Source organism: Cucumis sativus, chromosome 1, assembly GCF_000004075.3.
Source record: "Cucumis sativus cultivar 9930 chromosome 1, Cucumber_9930_V3, whole genome shotgun sequence".
NCBI lineage: Eukaryota > Viridiplantae > Streptophyta > Magnoliopsida > Cucurbitales > Cucurbitaceae > Cucumis > Cucumis sativus.
This window is the reverse complement of record NC_026655.2, coordinates 7,204,508-7,227,637: the sequence shown is the minus strand read 5'-3', so window position 1 is coordinate 7,227,637 and position 23,130 is coordinate 7,204,508. Positions and strand designations below refer to the sequence as shown.

Sequence of the window (23,130 nt, the reverse complement as noted above, 5' to 3'; positions counted from 1 at the left end):
TTCTGTTTGAAACTTCTTATTGAAAGTGGTAACAACACAAATCTCAATCACAGACATAGCACGACGATTATACTATCACCAAAGATAAAGATGAGGACATGAAAATTAAATACTAATATCACATAGTATTTGGTCTTTCCTAATCCAAATGTTATATAATGACTTAGTCTATCACCATCTATCGTTATGAAATTTTATTATATTTGTAAATATTTTCTAACATTTTGTTATATATTTACAATAATTTTTCTTTTAAAGCAGCATTAAACCGACAAGGAGATGGATTGCTCGTGGTCGACATTGGCAATGATACCAAGGTCTTCAAAATCAATGAGAACCAAACAACAAAAATCTCGACACATCAAATTTATGGTTGACGTTAGTTTGAGGCCAAAATCGACATTGACTAACCAATTTTTTTATCATATTTAAGAACTTCAACCTAAACACATACTTCCCAACTCCCATATATATATAGTTAAACAACTTATTCATATTCTAAACATAAACTTTCTAACTCTAATATATTAACTTCATACTTCATAACTCAACTCAGTACGTCTCAACTTAAAAGAGAGAGTTCACTCGTGTTTTTTGAGCCCTCTGCATCTTCAGCCTTGTTAAAATTTGAAATTATATGATTCAAATCCTGATCTAATAGAATATTACTTCCCTTCAAATCACTATGAATAATATTTCTCAATCTTGAATCTCGAATCTTAGTGAAGGTAAAGGAGACCTCAAACAATTTCATCCATAATATCATGTCTTCTAATAATAGTTGTGTTTATATATAGACAGTATTATATATCACTGATTTTCCAAAAACTTCCTATATTACATTCTTAAACTGACTAAATTTATAAAGGGTTACAATGAAATAAATTTCACATAATAACAATAAACTAGTAATAGTTCCTCTAGAAATGAGGCAAAATTATTACACGTGTGGCCTAAAATCTATTGAAGAATTATTTTCCTGATCTAACTCATTATCGTGCTATAACTGCTGAAAGTGTAACATTATTTGTAGAACATTGATCTAATTTTTTTTGAGAAGATTCTGTGTCAGTTTCATGTGGTCTACCAACAAATCCAGGTTCCTTTGGAGAAGGAAGATCAACAATCTCACTATTAAGCATTGAAATGATAGTGGAAACGTTTGGCCGATCATTTATAAATTCTTGAACGCATAACAGCCCCACATGAATGCATCTCAAAATCTCTAATTGATAGCACGGTTCATATATCGTTGGTTCGATCAAAGGAATAAGATTGTCTTCTGTCCACAATTTCCATGCCTGAAACCAAAAGTTTAAAAGATATATCATTAATATTTAGTTCTTGAGATTTGGAATGTTATCATGAATTTGGGAGTGATGGATTAAAACAAACATACAAATCCCAGTAAGCTTATGCTAGATTCATGGAGGTAGAGTTCTGTATTTCTTCTCCCGCTAATAATTTCAAGTAACAAAACTCCAAAGCTAAACACATCTGATTTCTCTGAAAATTGACCTTGCATTGCGTATTCGGGAGACATATATCCACTGTATTTATAGAAAAAAAAAGAAAAAAGAACACATTCTCGTCAGCTATACAAAATCAAGAATAATCAACTTAATTTAAAATAGTTAGAGGTACAGTAATTACTTACTAAGTTCCAACGACTCTTACAGTGTTTGCTTGAACTACATCGCCACCAAATATTCTTGCCATGCCAAAATCCGAAATCTTAGGGTTCAAATCTTTATCTAACAAAATATTACTTACCTTAAGATCTCTATGAATAATTTTCAATCTTGAATCTCTGTGAAGATAAAGAAGACCACGAGCAATTCCATCAACAATATTAAACCTTTTTCTCCAATCCAGAATTTTAGGTTTGGAAGAGCCTACACAATATGCAGATATTAGTTTTTGTTAGTTAATTGAATACTCTTAAGTTAATTAAAGATCAAATTTAATTAAAAGGGGAAATAAACGTCGTGCCATGCCATAATGTGTACAGCCAAAGGATGCTATGAAATTTTGTCTTGGTTGAGAGCATCCTTGTCCACAAAAGTCTAATTAGAATAATGGCTTTTGAAGTGTGTTTATAAAAAAAGGTATTCTTAAGTACAAAAATGTGATTTTGAACACCTTTTTGGAAAGTCATTTGAAAGAGAATGTATGTAACTCTTAAAAGTTATGTGCAGAGTTTCCTAACCAAAGATCCATGCATCCAAACTTAGGTTGGGCATATACTCATATATTAACATCTTCTCTTCTCCTTCAATGCAGCAACCCAAAAGTCTTACAAGATTCCTGTGTTGTAGCTTTGAAATCACTCTCACTTCATTGATAAATTCTTCATACCCTTGTTTAGAAGCTCTTGAAAGCCTCTTTACTGCTATTTCCTGTCCATTTAATAATTTCCCCTGAAAAATAAAACATTATCTTAACCCAACCCATATAATATATGTTTCCAATTAATCAAAATACACAACAAAAGTAAAGTACAATATTAGCTACCTACCTTATACACTGGACCAAAGCCACCCTGCCCAAGCTTGCTGTTCAAATCAAAGTAATTTGTTGCAATTGCTACCTTCTCAAAATCGTAAAGTGGTAGTTCCTCAAGTTTGATTTCACCCTCAATCATATCATCATCTACTATTGATTGTTTCAAAATCTTCTTTTTCACACTAGATGTCATATTCAGCTTCTTCTCTGTTATAGAAGTTAAATATTGTTTTCTAATTATAAGCAAGTCGATAACTTTCCACATGGTTATAAATTTAATCTTTTGTTACCGTGTTTGTTTATCTTCCTTTTCCACATGGTTAAAAATATGGCAATGATGAAGATGACAAACGTTACTGGTATCACTATAGCTATAATAATTCTCTTATTGTTTCTTCCGCTATCTGTATCATTGATGACAGAGATGTTAAACGAAAAGAAAAATTGTTATCAAATGAAGGGATAGCAAAAGTTTATATGGGAATAGTGTACTTGTTGGTAAATCTGCGGATGCGATTCGAAGGTAAAGATCAGCTCCAACGCTCTCAAACTGTTCTGTATCAATCAAGTCATCCATCCAATGTATACAAATGTCATTTTCAAATGCATATGAACTACACGAGCAATTTCTCAAGCACTCGCGCCGACAATCATCAATTGAAAGAGAGGCAAAAGACCACTCTGCAAAGAATGGAACTTTAACCATTCCCAATTTTAAAAACTCATCTTCTTTAGCATCAGTGTTGTTGTTTAACTGTTTCTCACATTTTAATGTCGTCTTTCTCACACACCCACTTCTCCAATTTCCTTGATTCCATTCCTTTTCCTGCTTCGGCTTAAACCCTGTTAAACAGCTACAAACAGGGGATGTTTTTGCATTACAAATTCCAAAGGCCCCACAGGTTCCATAGAAATCACACTCTGTTTTATGAGAAACCCAACTAGTATTCCATTGCTTCTTCTCGTCATCCCAATTCCTTTGCTCAAAATTCCCTTGTGAGCTTAGGAACAAATACAAGATTTCTTGAGCTCCAATATTTGTAGCAAGAGAAAGAGTGTAAATTTGATCTTGGATTGCAAGGTTATACCCAGAGAGATAAACAGAATACATTTCAGGTATTCCAATAAATGACTGACCATTCCATGGACCAGATCGCCAATAAGTTTTGCCACCATTCAAAATCACAGCTTCAGGAATATTACGAACATCCAACAAAAATGAGAAATTACCTGTAGATGGATCGGAAGGGGAGTTCCACGAGGTAAAACCCACGTGCTCATTTGTTCTTTTGTCGGTTATAAGCTTCATGGAAGGCAAGAATTTATCAGTTGGGTGTTCGAAACTCTCCCATTTAATCACCCCTGAAGAAGTATCTTTCAAAACCAGGTTTCCTGTATCTAAAATTTGAGCGATTGTGTTGTTGGCTGCTGAAGAAGAAGAAGAAGAAATATTTGAAGACCAAAGGATGGTATTGGTTGAATCTAAAACCACAAGATTTCCATCGTTAGAAATAGTGAAAATCCCAGAAGTATTATTCAGAGGGGTATCTCTGTTTGCAACCCACATAACAGTTTGTGGAGAAATCTTCTCAAACCAAATTCCAACATATCGATGGGTAGAATTTGAAGGTGTGAAGAACCCCAATTTGAAGACACTGGTATTGGATATAATAGTTGCAGGGTCTTTGATGAAATTTGTTGATGTAATTGTATCTCCGCCATAGCAAATTCTTGAAAAGAAACATGTCGATGAAAGAAGGAGAAGAAGAGAAATTCCATGTCTTGTTTTATTCATGTTAGATTTCTAAATGAAACTGTTAAACAAAGGTCGTTTTACTTTAATGTACCCCTTGAAAATTCATAATATGTTGAAGGAATCTTGTTCTTCCTTCAAACTAGTCTCTGTTAGTTTCGTTTGACTTTTTTTCCCCAAGTATGCTTCTCCCCAAGAATTTCTCTCAAGTATTATTATTTTTAATTTGAAGTCTCCCTTTCTTTGCATGAGTTCTCTAGCCACCAAAAAAGAAACTTTAATTTTGGTTTTCATGTTTTAAACCCATGGTTTTTCTTGTTTACGAAGTTTGCGAATTTCCAAAAGTGAAGCTCGCCCAAAAGGGAAAAGATCTATAAATTAGTATGGTTAAAACTAAAAGCCAACAAACTTCTTGGAGTTCATCTACCTTCGAGGAATAGACAACTGTCTCAAATGATACGAGACTTTTTGGGTAAAATTAAGGAAAAAAAAAAAGGTTTGAGGGCTTATACCGAAAGTGAACAATTGTTAAGATATGATGGAGACTTCATCTGTCCTTAATAACTAATATCTTACTCATGTCATGTCCCTTACACTTAGTCGGTAATGATCTCTATCTTTCATCACTCTCTTCCTCCTTGCCCGTCTTGCTCTAGCTCTGATCGTGCAACGTTGGTAAAAATGGGTTTTTGAGTTACTTTGAATATGACAGACGTGTAAATCACTCCCAAACATTATTCTCAAAGGCCAAGTAGAAAAGTGGAATTGTCTCTGGGTTTCATGGCTCTTGTTAATTAAAGTCCTTGTAAGTTGAAGAAGTAAATAAAGCTATAGAATTACTTGGGGGAATGCGATTGGATGGACTGCAAAGGAACCTTACAAAGTCAGCCATTAATTAGATCCGTCTTTTGTTTGTTTGTTTGTTTCAACGACCCCTATGAATTGTCTGTCAACATTTCAAACCCACCAGTTTGGACTTTTCTACGAGACATATGTGTTTAATCAATTATTACATATCAGTTTATATCATTATTAAAAAAATCACATGGTTCTAATCAACATTTATATTAAAATAAGATATATTTGAACTCTTACATGCACACAAATTAACGAAGATTACATTACTATCGACCTATAATTGAGGTTACTGTAAGACCATTTGTAGAACATTTATTTACACATTGTTGAGATATCCTTGAATCACTCTGATCTGCTCTAGCAATAAAGCTAGGTTGCTTTGGAAGAGGAAGATCCACAATTTCACTATTGAGCATCGAAAGAATGGTGAGGACATTTGGTCGATCGTTTATAGATTCTTCAACACATAAAAGTCCCACTTGAATGCACCTCAAAATCTCTAACTGATAACTCAATTCATATATTGTTGGATCAATCAAAGCGATAAGATTGTTTTCTATCCACAACTTCCAAGCCTGAAACCACATTAAAAGGTTGTATCAACGTCAAATTGATCAGACTTAGATACAATCAAGAATTTGATATTGAGAGCTCTCTAATTTTCAGACTTACGAATTCCAATAAGCTTAAAGCATTTTCATGGTAGTTGAAGCCTGTGTTCCTTTTTCCACTTATAATTTCAAGTAATAGAACTCCAAAGCTAAAAACGTCTGATTTCTCCGAAAATTGACCTTGCATTGCATACTCAGGCGACATATATCCACTAAATTTAGCAAAACAGTAAATTTAATCATTGTTAGTTGGATAATTTCTACTATCAAAATATTTATAATAAATAAATAAATGAGTGATACTTACTAAGTTCCAACGACCCTTATAGTATTGGCTTCCACTTCGTTGCTGCCAAAAATTCTTGCCATACCAAAGTCTGAAATTTTAGGATTCATATCTTTGTCTAGTAAAATATTACTTGCCTTTAAATCTCTATGAATAATTCTCAATCTTGAATCTCGATGAAGGTAAAGGAGACCTCGAGCAATTCCATTGATGATGTTAAATCTTTTTCTCCAATCCAAGAGTTTTTGTTTAGCAGAACCTACATGCAAAATGTTTGCATTGTGGTTAGTGTGATTAGTTATTCTAAAGCAGAATATAGAGAAATCTTGAAATTCAGAGGAAAGACATCGATAGATCTTACCAAAGATAAAAGCATCCAGACTTGAGTTGGGCATGTACTCGTAGATTAGCATCTTCTCTTCTCCTTCAATGCAACAACCGAGAAGCTGTACAAGATTTCTATGTTGTAGTTTTGAAATCACAATGACTTCGTTTATAAATTCCTCGTACCCTTGATTAGAAGCTCTTGAAAGCCTCTTTATTGCTATTTCTTGTCCATCTAACAATGTTCCCTGAGGTGAGAATGTACAAACAGAGTTCAAACCCTCATCTTCCAATGGTTGCATCATAGTATTGAGTTATAATGGATAGTCTAAAACCCTCATTGTCAAGAAATAAGTAATGTGAAGTCTACCTTATACACAGGACCAAAACCACCTTGTCCAAGTTTCTTACTTAAATCAAAACTGTCTGTTGCGATTGCCAGCTTCTCAAAATCATAAAGAGGTAGTTCTTTCAATTCACTTTCGTCCCCAATCATGTCGTCCTTTCTCAACTTCAATCTCTTCCCGTTTTTGATATATTCTACAAAAGAATTCAATCATATCAACAAAGCTACCAATATTAACTCTATCTAACCAATTAAGAATTCAAATTTGAAAATAATTAGATTAATTAGATTTTCTTTTACCATTTTTGTTAGCCTTCCATCTCCAACAGAAGTAAATGACAATAATGATGAAGATCACTAGGGTCGTTGGTAGCACTATTGCTATAACAGTTCCTTTATTCTCTGATCTTTTTACATCATCTATGAATGAAAAGCAATATATCAAAGAGGTTAGTCCTAATTTTCACCGAAAAATGGAAGAATAGAAGTTCAGAGAGAGCGTACTAATTTTCTGCAATTCTGCATTGGCCAGTCGAAGATAAAGATTGGCTCCAAGGTTTTCAAATTTCTGTACATCAACTAACTCTTTTTTCCATAGCATACAACCAATGCCATTTTCATATGCATAAGCATTACACAAGCAATTCTCAAAGCACTCTTGTTTGCAATCACTCCCTGAACTAGACGAATTCGACCACTCTACCAAAAATGGAACTTTAACCGTTTCCAAATGCAGAAATCCATCTTCCTCAACTCTACTGTTGTTTCTAGCGCTGCTCTCACACTGCAATGGCGTAATTCTCTCACACCCATTACTCCAATTTCCTCGTTTCCATTCATCTTCATCCTTCGGTTTAAACCCAGTTAAACAGCTGCAAACAGGGGTTGCTTTTGCATTACATACCCCAAACGCCCCACAAACACCGTAATAATCACATTCTGTGCTGAAAGCCGACCAACTCTGTTCCCAATTTCCCTTCGATTGATTCCAGAACTGTTGCTCCAAAATCCCTTCTGGACTTAATACCATGTTGTAAAGTAAGTCGCTATTGTAAAAAATTGAGAAAGAATAAGTTTGATCTTCAATCAAAAGATTAAATCCAATGTGATAAACAGATATCATATTGGGGAAGCCGATAAAAGACTGACCATTCCATGGACCAGATCTCCAATATGGGATACCTCCATTATTATTCCAAACAACAGCTTCAGGAATATTAATAACATCCAACCCTAAAGAAAAGTTACCTTTAGATGGATCAGAAGGGGTTTTCCATGAGGTATATTGGAGCTTCTGTTGAGTTCTCTTATTTGTGACAAGTTTCATGGCAGGCAAGAGTAAATTGGAAGGGTGTTCGAAGCTCTCCCAAATAAAAACCCCTGAAACAGGATCTTCCAAGACAAGGTTGCCTGAATCCAGAATCCGAGCGGTTGTATTGGCTGTGGGTGAAGTAATATTTGAAGACCAAATGGTGGTGTTGTATTCGTCTAAGACCACAAGATTTCCATCGTTGGAGATAGTGAAAATTCCGGAAGTATTGTTGAGAGGGGTGTCTTTGTTAGCAACCCATACTAGAGTTTGTATGGAAATTTGATGGTACCAAATTCCGACGTATTGTGCTGTGGAATTAAGAGGTGAGAACCAGCCCAATTGGAAGGAATCGGCATTGGAAATTATGGTTGAAGGGTGTTTGATGAAATTTGTTGATGTGATTGTATCAGTACTGCCATAGGCGAAGATCTTTGAAGAGAAGAATGTCGTAACTAATGAAAGAAGAAGAAGAAGAGGAAAGGCGGAATTCATTTGGTGATTACTATTAGGACTAAATTACAGAGTTCTTTGAAGATAAAATGTTTATTAAAAACGTAAGTTCTGTGGGGAAGAGGAAGAAGCTAATGGGGATGTGTATAACTAAAAGTCAAAGCTTTTGTGCGATTCATTGAAGTTGAATTATTGGTCACATTTCAAACCACCACTTTATGACGACTTTTCTTCGATCGTGTGTTTTCTTTACCATTCTCTCTGCTCATGATTTCTCATTCATCTGTTTAATTTTGGTTTTCATGTACATTAAGGAGTGGATGGTTATGGCAAGTTGGAGTTGAAGATAATTTTTTTAATTGAAAAAATCAGTTTAAAGGATTAAATTTGAAAGTTGATGAATCAAATATGAGACGACTAAAAGCACAAAAGGTTGTACAGTACATATATGTTCTTATGGATATCGGAAAAGTAAAACACATTGACAATTACAATAATATGATATGCATATCTGTATAGACAAAAACTTGGGTGCTGGGTGGACGCCATTCCTTCAACAACGCCACGTGCCCCATTTTCCATTTTCTATTTACCGTCTATACCAAATTCTATCCTATAAACTAGCGGGATAGAATCCAAAAATTTAGAAGAATAACTAAATATAAACTGAAATTGGACAAGTGTTAGGAAGGTAAAAGTAAAAGTAAAAGTAATTTGATGATTTATAAATATAGAGCAGGATAGATATCAATTGATGTTTTCATATTATTTAGGAAATAAGGCAGTTACCCGCCATTCTCGTTGGGGCTCCATTTCTTCTGTAGTGGCGTCTGCGGCTACCGGAATGATCAAGAAAATGGAAACCACTAATTTAATATTGTATTTAGAACCGAAGCCACTTTGAAGTTTCGATCAACTAAAATACTAAAAAACTTATTACTCCTCTCTCTTCTGTCCATGGAAAACACATCTCCCTTGAAATTTGACGTGTCCATCACCACGGGCCTCCTTCAACTCCACCGGCCATGAAACCCATCACCATCACCAACACCATTCCATCAATCCTTCTTCTCTTCTGCTTACTTTTGGAATTTTCCAGCAGCACTGATACGATCACATCCACACAATTCCTCAAAGATTCACAGTCTATATTGTCTAATCGCGGCTTCTTCGAACTGGGTTTCTTCAGCCCTCCCCATTCTACCGATCGGTTCGTTGGAATTTGGGATAAACGAGTTCCTGTACCAACTGTTTTCTGGGTAGCTAACAGAGACAAGCCTCTCAACAAAAAATCCGGTGTTTTCGCCTTATCTAATGATGGGAATCTCCTAGTATTAGATGAACACAACAAGATTCTATGGAGCTCCAATGTTTCTAACGCTGTCGTGAATTCCACCGCTCGTCTTCTTGATTCTGGTAACCTTGTGTTGCAACACTCTGTTTCAGGAACCATTATATGGGAGAGTTTCAAAGACCCCTCAGACAAATTCTTGCCAATGATGAAATTCATCACCAACTCAATCACAAACCAGAAAGTACAAATTATGTCGTGGAAAACCCCCACCGATCCATCTTCTGGAAATTTCTCCTTCGGAATTGACCCTCTGACGATCCCTGAAGTTGTAATATGGAAAAATAGGCGCCCGTATTGGAGGTCCGGTCCATGGGATGGTCAAGTCTTTATCGGAATACCCGATATGAACACTGACTATCTCTACGGAGGTAATCTCGTAATCGAAAATAAAACTTACTCTCTCTCGATTGCTAATTCAAATGAAGCTCAGTTATTCTTCTACTACTTGAACCCCAATGGGACTTTGGTGGAGAATCAATGGAATATTAAGGATCAGAAATGGGAGGTTGCTTGGTCAGCTCCTGAAACAGAGTGTGATGTTTATGGTGCTTGTGGAGCATTTGGGGTCTGTGATTCTCAAAGAACCCCAATTTGCAGTTGCTTGAGGGGTTTTAGACCACAGAGGGAAGAGGAGTGGAATAGAGGAGTTTGGAGAAGTGGGTGTGTGAGGAGTTCTCTATTGGAGTGTGAGAAGAAGAATATCAGTGTTGAAATAGGAAAAGATCAAGATGGGTTTTTGAAGTTGGAAATGGTTAAAGTTCCAGATTCTGCAGGTTGGATTGTTGCTTCAGAAAATGATTGCAGAGTTCAGTGCTTATCAAACTGTTCATGTTCTGCTTATGCATATAAAACAGGGATTGGTTGTATGATATGGAGAGGAGATCTAATTGACATTCAACAGTTCAAGAATGGTGGAGCAGACATTTACGTTCGTGGGGCTTATTCAGAAATAGCTTGTATAAAAACAATAATTCCAAACCGGAATGACTTTCTTAATGTTTCGCACCTTTAAAGCACTTAAAAATCATTTCGAACTCGTCTCATATTTTTGGTATCTTCTATCGCAGACGAAAGTGGAATCAGCAAAGACGTGAAAGTAGTCATTGTAGCTTCTGTGGTAACAGGATCCTTCATACTTATCTGCTGCATATATTGCTTATGTAAGTAGAAACCTAGAGAATCAGGTAACAAAAAAAGCTCACTTTGAATTATCGTACTGAAATTACAAGTTTGGAACAGGGAAAAGGAAAAGGGAAAGGGAAAGGCAGACCAAGATCAAGTTTTTGATGAACAATGGTGATGATATGAAGCATGATAAAGTGAATCAAGTTAAGCTCCAAGAGCTGCCTCTTTTTGATTTTGAGAAGTTGGCTACTGCAACTAACCATTTTCATTTCAATAACAAGCTTGGTCAGGGTGGGTTTGGGCCAGTGTACAAGGTGGGAATAAAGTTGTTCTTTCTTTTTGTTGATTAAGTTGAAGAAAAATGATGGGAGTTCGCCTTTCATATTTTGTAGGGAAAATTGGTAGATGGACAAGAAATAGCAGTAAAGAGGCTTTCGAAGACCTCTGGACAAGGGATTGAAGAGTTTAGAAATGAAGTAATGGTGATTTCAAAACTACAACATAGAAATCTTGTGCAGCTTTTTGGTTGTTGTGTGGATGGAGAAGAAAGGATGCTGGTTTACGAGTATATGCCTAATGGAAGCTTGGATTCAATCCTTTTTGGTTAGCCTTACAATATGGCTTGATAGCTTTTTAATTTTTCACAGGTTATACATTTTGATTTTAATCTCTCTCTTTTGGAAACTAAATGTTGCAGATCCAACTAAAGCCAAAGTCTTAGATTGGCGAAAAAGATTCAACATCATTGAAGGAATTGTTCGAGGACTTTTGTATCTTCATAGAGATTCAAGATTAAAGATCATTCATAGAGATCTCAAAGCTAGTAACATTTTATTAGACAGAGATTTAAATCCTAAAATTTCGGATTTTGGAACTGCTAGAATTTTCTACGGCAATGAAGCTCAAGCTAAAACCACAAAAGTTGTTGGTACTTAGTAAGTTTTCTTGTGAATTCTATCTATGTAAAGGTTAAATTCACATCGCAAGGACTAAATAGCTTTTTGTAACAAAAACTTAGCGGCTACATGTCTCCGGAATACGTGTTGAATGGGCAATTTTCAGAGAAGTCGGATGTGTTTAGTTTTGGAGTTTTGTTGCTTGAGACTATTAGTGGAAGAAAAAATACAAGCTTCTATGAGAACGAAGATGCGTTGAGCCTTCTAGGATTTGTAAGGGTCGTCAATATTCCATCAACTTTATAAGTTATTATTCCTTTATTGACATGATTTGTTTACCTTTTTTTTTTTTTTTTGTGTGTGTCATTTTAGGCATGGAAATTATGGATGGAAGACAATTTAGTTGCTCTGATTGATCAAATGATGTATGAATTGCATTATGAAGCAGAGATTTTAAGGTGCATTCATGTGGGACTATTGTGTGTGCAAGAATTTGCTAAAGACAGACCAAATATAACAACAATTCTTTCAATGCTTCATAATGAGATCACAGATGTTTCAACACCGAAGCAACCTGGATTTAGTAGCAGGCAAATTGAGATACATACCAAGGGATTTGAACAAAATCATGTTGGAACTTGTTCCACAAACATGATCACAATAACCTCATTTGATGGTCGATAGAATATGTTGTGTGAGCTATGTACATGTACCTCTTGTAAGCCCTATAATTACTTCCGCAAACAAAGTTGGAGGTTTAATTTAAATATTGTAAATGAAAAAAATATTTAGAGATTTATTGTACTTTTAAAAATATTTATTATAATATTGTAGTTTTTAATAATTTTAAAAGTATTTTGTTTTCTCTCTCCTTTGTCTTGGTTTCAACTCAACACATTGCCTTCTCTCTCCAATTTGGTTAATTTGTAAATTTACAATTGTATGAAAATTTATAATTGTATTTTTTAATTATTAAAAATATGATGCATTTTTCTAATTATTAATAATGACATGTAATAAAAAAAAATTAAATGTAAATTAAAATATTTTTTAATAAACAAATTACATTAATTTAAGAGATAAAAGAAATATTTAGTTATTTAAATATTGTAGTCGGAGATTTATTGTAGTTGAAAAAATGTTTAGTTTAATATTGTATATATTTAAATAGGTCGGGTGTTGAAGACCCAATCAATATTTTAAAAAAGGGATAGTTGTAAATTTAGAAATTAAATTCAAACTAATTAAGTATATAACACAATTTTAAAAAATTTGCAAATATAACAAAATTTGTCAAATTCTATACATGATATAAGTTTATCACTGATAGATCATGTTGCAAATATTGGTCTGTCACTGATATACCATATGAAGTCTATCAGCGATACAAGTCTATCAGTGATAGTTTTGCTATATTTGCAATTTTTTTAAAACGTTGCTATATCCTTAATTATTATTGCTAAAATAGTCATCAATTGCAATTTTCCTTTAAAAAAAATAGATATCTCGTGTTTAAAACCAAACATAGGCCCCAACAAATAATAATATCTTCTTCCTCCTCCTCTCTCGCCTTTATGAATAATAAAATAACAAAAAAAAAATTTACCTGAAAATAAATTAAATCAATCATTCATTTTACTTTTACATGCATATTTAAGATAGAAATTGAAGAATAAAATAATAAATAGGTTTTAAAAATTTTCAAAATAAGTTTGAAAACTTTCTCTTTGGTAAAGATTAAAATAATAAATTTATTTTAATACTTTAATTTCCCTTCATGTAAATATTAAAAAGAGAAAGTGAAAAATGAAGAATAAAAAAAAGAAGAAGAATCATGATTAATTTGAGGAAAAAGTATAATCGTTATTCAATTTGTAAGTTATTTTTCATTTAATATTGATGTATAATGTTATGATAAGAATTATTAAGTAGAAGCATATTATTTGTAAATTTATGATTTCATTTTGATACTAAAATTGTGTTAAATGCATATTACGACATTATTTAGGGTTTTACATGTTAGTAGTGGATTTATGATTTTTATTGTTATGATATTAAGTTATAAGAGTTATACTACTAAATCTATCATATTTTGGGCCCGTATATTAAAAAACATATAAATGCTAGAAGGAGACCCTAATATTAAGTCAAGTTTTAAAATTAGATATATATATAAAAAACTATAAAAAGAAATCCATGCAAAGCATCAAGCGAGATGTTCGTAAAATTGCCGATCCATTGATACTTCTTCAAATATGGGCTTTGGGAACAATTTCCCACAATATCTCCACAACTTAGACATGTATGTGATCATCTACTACTTGGATCATCAACTTAAGCAATCGAATTTCGTAATTGTAACTTTGATTATATAAATTTAAAATTTTTTATTATAATAATTTGTTATAAATTTTAATGGTTGTCTTTCGAAGCGGAACCAAAAACGTAGTACTCAATAACAAAAAAATAATTAAATAATTAAATATATATAAATTTATCTCGAAGTATATAATACAAAGGCATAAGGGTTTTCCCTCGAAGTCCTTTCCATGACATCGAAGAAACCTTTTTTCGACGTCGTGTCGAGACATCATTATCCGACGTGAGGAGGTGATGTCGGGGTTACCCCATTACGTCGACAATCAATGACATTGGAGATAATACACGCCCAACGTCGTTCCTTTAGCGTGTCGGCCAAAGTTCTCTCTATGTTTTACTTCCAACATTCTGGCTGACGGGGTTATTTCTGACGTCAAGAGATATTTTGCCAACGTTTTTTGTATTTTTTCTGGCGCACTACTATGTCAGTAATACCCATTATCCTTGTAGTGATATTATGATTAAGGGGTCTGTCTATCGTCTTCATACATGGATGTCGGTCAATGAGTCTGTCTATCCTTGTAGTGATATTATAATTCAAGGGGTTCAGATACTTATACTATGAAGCACCTGCACAGGTTTCAAATCGACAAGAGTACCAACAAGAACTAGAGAATCAAGAGGAGTCAAAACAACACACGAGTTCAGAGTCAATAGTGACAACTAGTTCAAATTGATAATGTCCAGGGTATGTGGAACACGTTTATTTTACTTTATCTTTTAAATAAATGTAGTTTGGTTATTAAAAGATATTTTAATTTACCTTTAATTTTTTCAATTACATGTCATTATTATAAAATAAAAAAACGGTTCAACAATCATATTTTTAATAATTAAAAATATAATTAAATTGTTTTATAAAATTTGTGACAAATGAATGAAAGATAAAAATACAACTTAAATTTCAACATGGTTTGATTTAAAAAGCAAAAATTTCTCATAATGTAATTATTTAAATCTACATATTTAAATATATATATATATATAAAAAGGAAAGGTGGTTTTGGGTTGAAAACTCGACCTTAGAGATAAAATAAAAAAGAGAGAAAAAGTATTTGGGTGAAGAGAACCTTCTTATTCTCTATTATGTCTTGGGTTGATTCCAATACATAGGAGAAGGAGTACAAATCTACAATATTTGAAGAAATATTTTTGAAACTACCGTATTTTGCTAAATATTTTGTAAACTAACCATATTTATATAAATTTACCTCTTTTGTATAATTACTTCCACCCAAAAGCCAACAAGATGTGAGGGGAACATCCATTCTTCAAGTACAACCCAAAAGAAGAGATAAAGTACTCTATAATATAATAACCTTTGTTAATTGCTGTATAAAAGAACTAGCAGAAACATCTCCATTAATTTGTTGGTCTCTATAATATAATAACCTTTGTTAATCCAGGGGAAAACTTCCATCTGGCCATGAAATTGCTGTACAAAAGAACTAGCAGAAAGGTCTCGTCAAGAAATAATGCAAGAGTACTTTAAAAATGATGTCCTTTTCATTTTCCAACTTCAACATCGAAATCTTTGTCAAACTCCTTGGTTTTTGCTTCTACCAATAAGAAATATTACTCATTTATAAATATATGCCGATCAAAAGCTTGGACTACTTCCTGTTTAATTATGGTTAGTATATCAAACTTCATTTGAGTTTGATTGACTTTGAAAGGACTAATAGATCATGAGATAAAATTGTTAAAATAGATGAACCAAGATGTCCGTTACTCAATTGGCCAATGAGGATTGATATCATATAGTTGGACTTGGTATCATATATAGTTGGGACTTGGTATCATATATAGTTGGGACTTGGTATAATACATAGGGATCTTAAAGCTGCCAACATTTTATAATTAGATAGTGAAATGAAGCCAAAGATATTTCATATCACTTTGTCACTACACGGATGTTTGGCAAAGATCAAACGAAAACAAAAACAAAAAGAGTTGTCTCGACTTTATGAGTAACAAAACTATTACTTGGGATACATGCTTTATTTCATATTAACATTCTACTTAATACCTAGGTCAAATCACCAAAAAATGACGAAACTTTGTAGTTTGTGTTAAAATTACTTCTAAACTTTCAAAAGTTTCAAAAATGGTTAAAAAATATCTTTGCCATTAGTTTGGAATGAAGATCATTAAATTTTTGTTTTAAAATAACCTTGAACTATTGAAAAATTTCATAAATACCATTGAACTTAAAACAAGTTCAAAAATACTGTCATCGATCCAAATAATTTTAACACAATTTTCTCGTCAACCAAAATTTGAGTTAAAATCATAGTTTTAAATTTATTTAACTATTAACACACATTGATAGATCAAGAACACAACAAATCACAATAGTTATTGTTGTAATTAACATGCACTTAATTGATAAATAAAAAATATATTTGACCATTAACACAAAGTGATAGTATAATAGATCTATCAGTGTGAGATTTTTTTTTTTATTTCACTAATCCTTGTTTTAGTATGTTTAAGGAGAAACAATTATTTTGGAACTTCGTTAGATTTTATGAAATTTTATGTTTTAACTAGAGAAATTACATCAAATGACCAAAATATTTAGAAAAAAACAGTTCATATGGCACTTATTTTTCTAACTAAGGTTTAAAATATCGATGTTGATGGATATATCAAATTTTTAGTTTTACAAAAATTTCGATTTCGATAGATATTTCTCGAAAAATTATAAAAAAATTCAAAAAATGAATTTAAATTATTAAATAAATATTTTATTGTTTTCAAATATGTAAACATGCATATTATTTATATACATATCATTTTTATAATTTTTTTTTGTAATTCGTGAATTTTTTTAAGATGCAATAGAAATATCGATTCATTTCTATTGATATCAAAGCCATGAAAATGAGAAAATATCAATAGAAATATCCACGTATTGATGGAAATTTAAAACTACGGTTTTAACTTAAAATTTTAGTTTTTATTTTGGTGAAAGTTTTGGATTAATGAGTCTTTTTGAACTTTTTTTTTTTAGTTTAAGGTTATTTATGAAACTTTTATATATATAGTTCACGGTATTTTTGAAACAAAACTATAATGGTTTCCCTTCAAAACTAATTGAAAGTTTAATGACAATTTAAAACTTTTGAAAGTTTAGAGGTATTTTTGACACAAATCACAATTTTTAAGAACATTTTTTTTTTATGATTTAGCCTCGTATAAACATAACATTATTTTTAGTGAGTAGATATATGTGTCTCTAGAATATGTCATAGCTAGATGCTCCCTTTTTTTGTTAGTTTTCTGATCCCAACATCCTTGTTTTAATTAATTTAATTTTGTTGAGATTTGGATGTTGAGATGGTTTGTTATGTTCTCTCTATTTTGGAAAGTTTGAATTATTATTCTAAGGTTGATATTTTTATATACGGTTGCGTGCTAATTGATAGAACATATAGTTATTGTGTGATTATGCATTATTGGAAAATATATTATGACAAATGGTAAATATTTCATTATGCACTTTCTATCATTCTAAACTTAAGAGTTCGATCAACTATTCAAGGTGCTTGAAGCTAGGATTGCAAGTGGTCATTAATTAGGGGCAATAATCCTGTTGTACAATTTAGTTTTGACTGTTGAGTTAGTCCATGGTCAGTGCTTGCCCTCAATCATAATTAACATTGTAACGATTGATCAATATAATCTCTTATCATGAATCTAAGATCCAGATATAGATGTTGTGTCATCAAATTGAGTTATCAAAGTTATGTGTGTAGATCTATTACTTTACGTGTTGTCTTGATTGTTTTTCTATTTCTAGTTATAGTTAACTCACAAGTACAACTATGACTAAATGTGTGTTTTCTCATTTTTCATTAGAATTTGATGTACTTAGGAGTTATGATTTTGGAAATCGTTAGTAGCAAAAAAACAAAAGTTTTTTTTTTTTTTTTTTCACACTTAGCATGAACAACTAAATCTTCTTGGACATGTAAATATATAAAGAAATTACATCATCTCACAAAAAAATATAGTTTTCTACTACAATTATTATGTCTTAATATAAATGAAATTTGTATGGGAACGTTGGAATGAAAGCAAAGGCATTGGAATTAATAGCATTTGTGAATGTTTTTATCTTCATTTAATAAAACTCTCCCTTTTAAGTTTTAGAATTACAAAATTATACAAACTCAACATTTGCACCATCCACAATATCACACTTTGCAAATTAGTTCTTACGTGCAACAGATTTTTGAATGTCAACCATATTGGGAAGATGAATAACATGGGATTATGGGAGTGGGAGAATAATTCTTTTCTTATCTTTATATGCCTTTGGCTGCATCAACCATCAGTCTTCTCGGTGAGTTTCTGTCATAAAGGAAGACTTCAACAATCAAAGGCTTTGATGCACAAAAATGAGATTCAACTTCACCCTCAATCGTTTGTTTTTGCTCTGTTTCACACCTCTCTTTCTCAGACACTCCATCGCAGTCGACATCTTAAAAGCAGGGCAATCCTTTAACGACACCCAAATAATTGTTTCAGCCGACGAGAAGTTTGAATTGGGTTTCTTCACTCACTCCAAGTCCTCCGATTTCAAGTATTTAGGAATTTGGTATAAAAGCCTTCCTGACTATGTTGTTTGGGTCGCAAACAGAGACAACCCAATTCTAAACTCTTCTGCTACTCTGAAATTCAATACAAATGGAAACTTAATTCTCGTCAATCAAACAGGTCAAGTTTTTTGGTCTTCCAATTCAACATCACTTCAAGATCCAATTGCTCAACTCCTAGATACAGGTAATTTCGTGCTAAGAGGTTCAAATTCAAGATCTGAAGATTATGTGTGGCAGAGTTTTGACTATCCCTCTGATACTCTGTTACCGGGAATGAAACTCGGATGGGACTCCAAAACAGGGCTTAATCGAAAGTTAACATCAAGAAAAAGTCAAAACGATCTGTCCTCTGGAGAGTTCAGTTATGAAGTCAACTTAGATGGGCTTCCTGAAATTGTGGTTCGTAAAGGAAACATGACGATGTTTAGAGGAGGGGCTTGGTTTGGCAATGGCTTTACTCGAGGTCGATCCAAGGGAGGGATTTTCAACTATAATTCTTCATTTGAGATATCCTTTTCATATACTGCCTTAACTAATGATGCATACAGAGCTGTATTGGATTCAAGTGGGTCTGTTATATACTCTGTTTGGAGTCAAGAGGAAAACAGATGGCGCACAACATACACGTTCGAAGGATCTGGCTGCGACGACTACGATTTATGTGGGAGTTTTGGCATTTGTAGCTCTGGTTTAGTTGCAAGCTGTGGTTGTTTAGATGGGTTTGAACAAAAATCAGCTCAAAATTATTCAGATGGGTGTTTTAGAAAGGATGAAAAAATTTGTAGAAAAGGAGAGGGATTTAGAAAGATGAGTGATGTGAAATGGCCAGATTCGACAGGGAACTTAGTGAAATTAAAAGTGGGTATTAAAAATTGTGAGACAGAGTGTTTGAATGATTGTTCTTGTTTGGCCTATGGCATACTTTCACTTCCTAATATTGGGCCTGCTTGTGCCACATGGTTTGACAAATTGCTTGATATTAGATTTGCTCGTGATGTTGGAACTGGAGATGATCTGTTTTTGAGAGAGGCTGCATCAGAATTAGGTACTAGTTTAGCTGCTTCTCTTCATTTTTCATCTAAATTCAAATGAAAATCTCTATATTTTTTTAATGTATTTGCGATTGTAGAACAGAGTGAAAGGAAGAGTACAATAGTTCCAGTGCTTGTGGCAAGCATATCAATATTTATCTTCTTGGCTTTAATCAGCCTTTTGATCATTAGGAATGTAAGAAGAAGAGCTAAAGGTATGTAAAGCTTTCCTCCTCATTCTCTTGAATCAGAAGGTTTTTGTTTCCATTTTTATTCATCTTCATCTTCAATTAGTATCAGCAGATAATGGAGTTACTTTCACTGAGGGTCTAATTCATGAGAGTGAACTTGAGATGTCGATTACGAGAATTGAAGCTGCTACGAACAATTTCTCAATTTCTAATAAGATAGGGGAAGGAGGTTTTGGACCTGTTTATAAGGTACTCATCTACTTATTAGTCTTGTCTGCAACACGTTCTAAATGAAAATGGATCTATTATTCTTAGGGTATGTTTGGCACGAAGCTGAGCTGGTGATCATAACTATATGTGTTTATGGTACAGAGGTGCATTGAGTTGATAATAATAGTCTGATTTTCGAATCTTTGAATTGAGTTAATTTGGGAAGTTTATGTTTGGAATGCATAGTTTAAGTTGGATTTTAGTATTTTTCTCTCTTTTATTACTTCATATAGTATTAATTTACAGGGAAGACTCCCATTTGGGCAAGAAATTGCAGTAAAGAAGCTAGCAGAAAGATCTCGTCAAGGATTGGAGGAGTTTAAAAATGAGGTTCTTTTGATTTCCCAACTTCAACATCGAAATCTTGTCAAACTTCTTGGTTTCTGCATCCACAAGGAAGAAACATTACTTATTTACGAATACATGCCTAATAAAAGTTTGGACTACTTGCTGTTTGGTTCGTAATTTTCTCTTTTGGTTTACTTTCACTATTCTACCTATCTGATTTTCAAAAGACTGATATGAGCTATAACCCCTCTAAATTAGATAATGGAAGACGTTCTTTACTCAATTGGCAAATGAGAATTGATATCATAATTGGTATAGCTCGAGGACTTCTTTATCTTCATCGAGATTCAAGACTTCGAATCATACATAGAGATCTTAAAGCTGCAAATATATTATTAGATAGGGAAATGAAGCCAAAGATTTCAGATTTTGGCACTGCACGCATGTTTGGTGAATATCAAATGGAAACAAAAACAAAAAGAGTTATTGGAACCTAGTAAGCTAAGAAGAACATTATTGCTTGGGTGCTCACGTATTTGATTTTAACGTGTGATATTTGACACAAATTTGTTAATATGCAGTGGTTATATGTCTCCAGAATATGCAATAGGTGGGTGCTTTTCGTTCAAATCTGATGTTTATAGCTTTGGAGTTATGATTTTAGAGATAGTTAGCGGCAAGAGGAACCAAGGGTTTTTTCTTCTCGGACATGTAAGTAAAAAGAAACTATCGACCACCTTCTTCTACAAACTAACAGATTTTTATAATAATATCATTTGCAATTGAAATGCATATCAGGCATGGAAACTTTGGAACGAAGGGAAGACATTGGATTTAATGGACGGAGTGTTGGGTCGTGATGAATTCCAAGAATGTGAGGCACTTAAATACGTAAATATTGGACTTTTGTGTGTTCAAGCACGTCCAGAAGAAAGACCAATTATGTCATCAGTGATCTCAATGTTAGAAAATGATAACATGCCATTGATTCATCCAAAAGAGCCTGGGTTCTATGGAGAAAGATTTTTGTCCGCTATTGACTCATCATTTTCTACGTCAAATAATGTTACTATTACATTGTTAGACGATGGTCGCTAATACTCTAACAACAATGCAATTATGTAAATATACATATTTCATCAAATTGAGTATATAAAACATGTGTCAGTGAGAAATTTGAACCTTGATTGATAGTATATACTTTTACAACTTGAGCAATGTTCACGTTGGTATTTAAATAAAATAGATAATTCATTAGTGTTTAATTATTTGATTGGATTTAATTAATAAGAAAACATTAACAACTAGATTAAGATTAACTAAATTTATGGTGTATCTAATGTTTCTCCTAATCATAACATGCATGTTTTCTTAAACTTCAACTCCAATGGCAAAAGTGAACATGTTTCAATGATTATTATCATGTATTGTTTGTCTTCAAGGTGGAAGGTTCAAATATCAATACTACCTGTTGTGTTTACATAAATCTAACTATAATTTAAGAAAAAAACAATTCTTTTCGTGGTATTTGAGCAACACTATCGGGTTATACATGTATTAAGCAAAGAACTACAACCTCAAGAGAGAAAATACACATAATTTTAACAAAATATAGTAAAATTTCAGATTATCCATGATAAACATTGTTGATAGACACTGCTTCTATCACTAACATTATTGATAGACGATAATAGAAGTTTATCGGTGTCTATCATGGATAAAATCCAAAATTTTGTTATATTTTAATTTATTTTACAATATTTGAAAATGTGCCTTACAAAAGCACTTGCAAAAAGACAAAATGAGTTATAGTAATTAAGTCCATAGCACATAAATTTATTGTTTCCAAAACAGGCAAAAACAAAGCCCGATGTACTGCAGATATGTACACTTAGGTATTCTTCACTAATACACTTGATATGCTTGAAGTCCTACTTATACATTTGATACACTATATATATTGATATACACTTGTAAACTTGATTGATATATTTGACAATGATTTACTTTATTGATATGTTGATATACCTTAATAATATATTATTGATATACTTGATAACGATACGATGAGTTATATCATTCATATACTTAATAATATTATAACTAGTTGTATAAAATTTGAAAAGAAAATGAAAATCAGGTAGTAAGTATATTGACCACCTAATATATATAATAAGTACATCATAACACTCATATATAGAACTGATACAAAGTAAAACAAAAATAAAAATCAACGTAAAAAAATAAAAACAAATAATTTGAAATCAGATTAATATCAAAATACATGTCGAAAAAAAGTAAGAAAAAAATTACAAATGAAGTTAAATTGCTCTAATAAGTAATTATTATATTTCATATATCATTGATATCTTAAAATCAAAATTAAGACATGAAAAATAAATCGTTTTAAAGAAAGGATGATTAGGACGTTAAAAAAATGGAAGAAAAAAATAAAGGATAATTGTGGCATTAAAAAGGAGCACCGTTCCGGTAGACAAGAGGTTCTGGATTCAAATTCCCACTCCAACCTTTAATGCAATAGCT

At 32.6% G+C, this 23,130-nt stretch overlaps 4 protein-coding genes across 7 annotated transcripts; 2 read left to right on the top strand and 2 right to left on the bottom strand.

The window, feature by feature from the left end:
- Positions 1 to 748: 748 nt before the first annotated feature.
- LOC101215940 (G-type lectin S-receptor-like serine/threonine-protein kinase At1g11330) lies at positions 749 to 4,326 on the bottom strand. 3 transcript variants are annotated; one of them, XM_011654646.2, is made up of 7 exons: positions 2,998 to 4,326; positions 2,796 to 2,909; positions 2,519 to 2,712; positions 2,210 to 2,420; positions 1,658 to 1,895; positions 1,400 to 1,550; positions 749 to 1,301 (listed from the first exon to the last, which is right to left on the bottom strand). In XM_011654646.2, the coding sequence occupies exons 1-7, from the start codon at positions 4,298 to 4,300 to the stop codon at positions 993 to 995; spliced, it is 2,520 nt and encodes an 839-aa protein (XP_011652948.1). In that variant the 5' UTR covers positions 4,301 to 4,326; the 3' UTR covers positions 749 to 992. The 3 variants fall into 3 exon arrangements, with proteins under 3 accessions (XP_011652948.1, XP_031738212.1, XP_031738213.1); XM_031882352.1 differs by lacking the exon at positions 2,796 to 2,909; XM_031882353.1 differs by lacking the exon at positions 749 to 1,301 and having other exon boundaries at positions 1,417 to 1,550; positions 1,654 to 1,895.
- A 938-nt stretch (positions 4,327 to 5,264) lies between these two features.
- Positions 5,265 to 8,559, bottom strand: LOC105435156 (G-type lectin S-receptor-like serine/threonine-protein kinase At1g11330). 2 transcript variants are annotated; one of them, XM_031882367.1, is made up of 8 exons: positions 7,932 to 8,066; positions 7,188 to 7,729; positions 6,984 to 7,103; positions 6,708 to 6,877; positions 6,375 to 6,585; positions 6,035 to 6,272; positions 5,789 to 5,939; positions 5,265 to 5,691 (listed from the first exon to the last, which is right to left on the bottom strand). In XM_031882367.1, the coding sequence occupies exons 2-8, from the start codon at positions 7,711 to 7,713 to the stop codon at positions 5,383 to 5,385; spliced, it is 1,725 nt and encodes a 574-aa protein (XP_031738227.1). In that variant the 5' UTR covers positions 7,714 to 7,729; positions 7,932 to 8,066; the 3' UTR covers positions 5,265 to 5,382. The 2 variants fall into 2 exon arrangements, with proteins under 2 accessions (XP_031738227.1, XP_011652943.1); XM_011654641.2 differs by having other exon boundaries at positions 7,188 to 8,559.
- A 743-nt stretch (positions 8,560 to 9,302) lies between these two features.
- Positions 9,303 to 12,624, top strand: LOC101215697 (G-type lectin S-receptor-like serine/threonine-protein kinase At1g11330). The gene is made up of 7 exons (XM_031882373.1): positions 9,303 to 10,755; positions 10,867 to 10,959; positions 11,039 to 11,238; positions 11,317 to 11,527; positions 11,622 to 11,859; positions 11,943 to 12,093; positions 12,193 to 12,624. Exons 1-7 carry the CDS (start codon positions 9,471 to 9,473, stop codon positions 12,502 to 12,504), a joined length of 2,490 nt encoding a protein of 829 aa, XP_031738233.1. The 5' UTR covers positions 9,303 to 9,470; the 3' UTR covers positions 12,505 to 12,624.
- A 5,696-nt stretch (positions 12,625 to 18,320) lies between these two features.
- Positions 18,321 to 21,796, top strand: LOC116402680 (receptor-like serine/threonine-protein kinase SD1-8). Its single transcript, XM_031882406.1, has 7 exons — positions 18,321 to 19,851; positions 19,936 to 20,052; positions 20,141 to 20,277; positions 20,545 to 20,755; positions 20,845 to 21,082; positions 21,168 to 21,297; positions 21,385 to 21,796. Exons 1-7 carry the CDS (start codon positions 18,606 to 18,608, stop codon positions 21,682 to 21,684), a joined length of 2,379 nt encoding a protein of 792 aa, XP_031738266.1. The 5' UTR covers positions 18,321 to 18,605; the 3' UTR covers positions 21,685 to 21,796.
- Positions 21,797 to 23,130: the final 1,334 nt, after the last annotated feature.